This window comes from Squalius cephalus (genome assembly GCF_949319135.1).
Source record: "Squalius cephalus genome assembly, chromosome: 15".
NCBI lineage: Eukaryota > Metazoa > Chordata > Actinopteri > Cypriniformes > Leuciscidae > Squalius > Squalius cephalus.
This window is the reverse complement of record NC_137136.1, coordinates 1,657,501-1,662,500: the sequence shown is the minus strand read 5'-3', so window position 1 is coordinate 1,662,500 and position 5,000 is coordinate 1,657,501. Positions and strand designations below refer to the sequence as shown.

At 35.8% G+C, this 5,000-nt stretch overlaps 1 protein-coding gene across 1 annotated transcript in view; it reads left to right on the top strand.

The window, feature by feature from the left end:
• notchl (notch receptor, like) overlaps nt 1–5,000 on the top strand; it is a 15,306-nt gene that overhangs the window by 4,855 nt on the left and 5,451 nt on the right. Inside the window, exons 5-7 of the mRNA XM_079894649.1 lie at nt 1,173–1,276; nt 3,293–3,495; nt 3,604–3,734. Coding sequence (XP_079750775.1) covers nt 1,173–1,276; nt 3,293–3,495; nt 3,604–3,734 — 438 coding nt within the window. The remainder of the gene's footprint in view (nt 1–1,172; nt 1,277–3,292; nt 3,496–3,603; nt 3,735–5,000) is intronic.

Genomic DNA, 5,000 nt, shown 5'->3' with positions numbered 1-5,000 from the left:
GCATTAAAGGTTCTAGTCCAGAACCCTAGAGCTCTATATATAACTTTTATTCTAAGAGTGCAACTGTGTAACTGCAAACGATGAGAGTTTCAGAGAAGTTAGTTCTATTATTGGGTAACACTTTATAAAACTGTTCCGTCATTAGTAAATAACAACACAGGAACAAATGAGTAACGCTCTGTTAACATTCTATTAACTAACAAGAAACTCTGATTATTAAATTAGTAAGTAATAGTGCTCAATTGAATGTGGAAGTTCACTATAAGCTAATCAATAACTACTATTTTTCTCATACCTCCCAGAGAACTATATACAGGTTCATAATTAACATGAATAATGCATAATTGGTTACACTTTATTTTAAGGTCTCATTGTTACAGTGTAATTATATATTTAAGTACTGAGTAATATTAAGCAACTACATGTACTTACTATAGGGTTAGGGTAGGATTGGTTAGTTGCATGTAATTATGCATAATTTACTGTTATTACTATGGTAAGTACATGTAACATATGTAACAAGGACACTGTAAAATAAAGTGTTACCGTATAATTCATAATATAAGGTAACGGTAACACACTAGTAATGACACTGACTAGTTACTACATCCTTCTAAAGGAACTACTAATTATTTAGATCAGTATTCTAAAGTGGAAATAATGATAACTCTCTAGTAATTACTGAAGTCTTTGTAAGCTTTTGAGTCTTTTGTAAGGTTTTGAATAACCGGTATAACCATTGGAGTAACCAAATAATGGATCTGGTAACACTTTAGTCATTACTAGTGTGTTCCCATCTTCACTTTAGATTCTGATCCACATTATTAGTAGGATGTAGTAACACTCTAATCATTACTAGTGGGTTACCGTTACCTTTTATTATACATTATGCATTATTCATTATGAACCTGTATATAGTTCTCTGGGAGGTATGGGAAAAATAGTTATTGATTAGCTTATAGTGAACTTCCACATTCAACTGAGCGCTATTACTTACTAATTTGTTAATCAGAGTTTCTCGTTAGTTGATAGTAGTTACTAGAATGTTAATAGAGCGTTACTCGTTTGTTCCTGTGCAGTTATTCATTAATGACGGAACAGTATTATGAAGTTTTACCGTATTCTTGAGGTGTTTTTCTTGTATTTATCGATGGCTAAATCTCATGTTTCAGTTCTCGGAGCCTCTCCTGCCTGGATGTGGCCGGTGGTCGGCGTGTCGGCTGGACTCGGTGTGGCTCTTGTCCTGATCATCCCGGCAGTGCTCCTGTGGTTAAAGGTGACATATAATGCCCCTTTTCACAAGATGTAATATAAATCTATGGTGTCCTCAGAATGTGTCTGTGAAATTTCAGCTCAAAATTCCCCCCAGATCATTTATTATAGCTTGTCAAATTTGCCCCTTTTTGGGTGTGAGCAAAAACACGCCGTTTGTGTGTGTTCCTTTAAATGCAAATGAGCTTTAGCTCCGCCTCCGTTCAGAAGAGGGCGGAGTCTTTACACGAGCTTCAGAAACTCCGGCAATAACAGAACAGGCCAATCTCCCTCATCCAGAATCCCAGTATAACCAGTAGCGAGTGCAGCCTTACGGAGAGACTCAGGAAGAGCTTCTGAATGTTAGTGGAGACATTTCTGTAGTTGTTGTGGAGTTACACTGATCATCTCATCATCATGTTTAACTCCTCCACAAGTGTCCACAGTTCCTGAGGTCTTTATAAGACAGCGGTGACATGTTCTGGTCAATAGTGTTCAGTCTGAGCTCAACCACTGAACAGCTTCAGGCTCTGCTGGATCTTCATCAGTGCGTTAGAACTGGTCTCTGTTGTCGCGTGTGGAACCAAATGTCGGCTGGTGTGTGTAAACGTGCAGATTAAGGGCCGGTAATATTATAACTAGAAAAAAAAGTTTGTTGAGACAAACTTTAAGTTGGCTTGAGAAAGCCGGACCAGAGAGTTTGAAGAAGTTTAAAGTAGTTTGAAGTTTAAAGTAGTTTAAATGTTGATTGATAGATTAGTTAGAAATAAAGAATAGTTAGAAAGAAAGAAAGAAAGAAAAAAGATTAGTTAGAAAGAAAGAGAAAAAGATAGATTAGTTAGAAAGAAAGAAAGAAAGATTAGTTAGAAAGAAAGAAAGAACGATTAATGAGAAAGAAAGATTATTTAGAAAGAAAGATTAGTTTGAAAGAAAGACAGAAATAAAGAAAGAGAAAGAAAGAAAGATTAGTTTGAAAGAAAGAAAGAAAGAAAGAGAAAGATTAGTTAGAAAGAAATAGTTAGAAAGAAAGAAAGAAAGATTAGTTAGAAAGAAAGAAAGAAAGACAGAAAGAGAAAGAAATATTAGTTTGAAAGAAAGAGAAAGAAATATTAGTTAGAAAGAAAGAAAGAAAGATTAGTTAGAAAGATAGATTAGAAAGAAAAAATATTATTTAGAAAGATTAGTTTGAAAGAAAGACAGAAATAAAGAAAGAAAGAAAGATTATTTAGAAAGATTAGTTTGAAAGAAAGAAAGATTAGTTTGAAAGAAAGAAAGAAAGAAAGAAAGAAAGAAAGAAAGAAAGAAAGAAAGAAAGAAAGAAAAAGATTAGGTAGAAAGAAATAGTTAGAAAGAAAGAAAGATTAGTCAGAAAGAAAGAAAGAAAGAAAGAAAGAAAGAAAGATTAGTCAGAAAGAAAGAAAGAAAGAAAGAAAGAAAGAAAGAAAGAAAGATTAGTTAGAAAGAAAGAAAGAAAGAAAGATTAGTTTGAAAGAAAGAAAGAAAGAAAAAGATTAGGTAGAAAGAAAGAAAGAAAGATTAGTTAGAAAGAAAGAAAGAAAGAAAGAATAATATTATTATTAAGGTAATATTATAATAAGATCCTCTTCATGCGTTAGAAGGAGAGCGAAATCTGATCGGCTTATTTTATAACACGCTTGCAGAGAAAGACTCACCAGAACACAGTTACTGGGTTTCACTTTTCAGAGTTCTGGGTTGGTAGAAGAACCCGATTATGGCATTTATTATTAATATTAATATACCAGATTTTCATGATATGTCCCCTTTTAAAATGTACACATCATCATCTTCATCCTGCAAAAGTTTTCACCCCTTTCATCTCTGTAAGCATCGTGTTTCCGTGAGCATCAGTGAATGTTTGCATAGTTGTGTACGAGTCGCATCTTAAATCATTTAGTCAATCATTTGGAAAGTTGCAAGTCCAAACAATTGTCAAGTCGTTGCACTGGGTTGGTAGATGCAATGGTTGATAGCCTGGATAACATGGAAAAAGTCAGATTTTCATGATATGCCCCCTTTAAAGAGGAGACGCCAGCGGAGAGGAGGAGGCGAGCGAGTTCGTCACAGATCCATCGTGACCGACAGCAAAGCCTGGACTCGATCTGAGGAGAGCAGAAGCAGATCCGGACGAGATAAAGACAGAAATGGGGTGAAGAAAAACAAGAAAGGAAAGGAGTCGGGAAAGAGACGCAAGGAGCCGCTCGGTGAGGATGCGATCCGAATGCGGTGAGTGTGTTTGAAGAGTTTCACGTGTGAGTGAGGGAGGAAAAGCCCCTGATGGAGAGGAACCGTGTGTGTGTGTGTGTGTGTGTGTGTGTGTTATGCTGATTTTAGGCCCCTGAGGAAGGAACTGGACATCGGAAGTGACACCGACGTGACCCAGAGCTCCATGGAGGACATCAACAAGACCATCTGTGACCACAGATCACCGGACCAGAAACACTTCCAACAGCCCCGCATGCTGGGTGAGCACGAGGATATATATAGGGCTTTCCTGTAGCTCAAACAGTAGAGCGCTGGCGCTTGCAACACCAAGGTCATGGGTTCGATTCTCAGGGAAAGAGAGCTGATAAGAAAGTAAAATGTGTACCATGAAATGCAATGCAAGTCGCTTTGGATAAAAGCATAAATGTAAATATATTCACCTATTTACTCTAAAATGGGGGACCTTTGGAACCAAAATTGTGTGTATGTATTTATCTATATATACACACACACACACATATATATATATATTATATATATATATATATATATATATATATATATATATATATATAGCCAGCCTATGTATACACACATATATACATTACTAAAACATAAAATACAATATAAATACAAAGTAGTTCATGTGATTAATACAGTGTAATTTTAGTATTATTTATATACTATTATAGTATTTAATATTTTGAATTAGCTTTTATTTTTATATATTTCAGGTTTCATTTTAGTTTGATTTAGCAAATTTATTATGTGCTTTTCTCCGTTTTTTAGTTTTTTAAATATTGCTATTTCTATGTGAAGGCTCCGGGTCGGATTTACCGCGAAATCCAGTGACGTGACTGAGACCTGCACGCGCGCTCCCGAGCCTCTCGCCTCGTCTACTGACTTTGCACTCAACAGCGACGACACCGCAACTTATGACATGGAGTCTGCTAAACGACCTGCTCCCAGCACAACACAGACTCCAACACACAAACTCCACATAATGATTAAAAAACAAAAAAAAAGTTTTATCTGCTGAAGCTCGTCAGGCCAAACGTAACACCACATTACATAGGCTAAATGCAGTCAATGTAACGTTATCATGGTACAAGCATGGAGCATTAGTTCAACGTCAAGCTGATAAAAGTAGCCTATTATTGTAATGTTGCAGTGGGAGTTTACCTGAGTTTCCAGCATGTTGTGTGATGCTTTCTCCGGTGTGTTGCGTCGTCTCAGTCTGGCTGGTACCCAGAGTGCTCGATCATGAGTTCGAGCACGCGCACGAGCACTCGCTTGTAAACGTATTTGTTGCAATCTGAAACATCACCACTAGAGGCCGCTGGAAACTACATATAGCCCTTAGTACATTAAGAACTTATTCTAGTTAGTTGTATTTTAGTTTTATTTTAATTAATGAAAACAAAATTTTGTTAACATATATATTTATAAACCAAAATTAAATATTATAAACCAAAATCAAATATATATTAAAGTTAATATAGCCTACTAAAGTTAAAAATAAATCT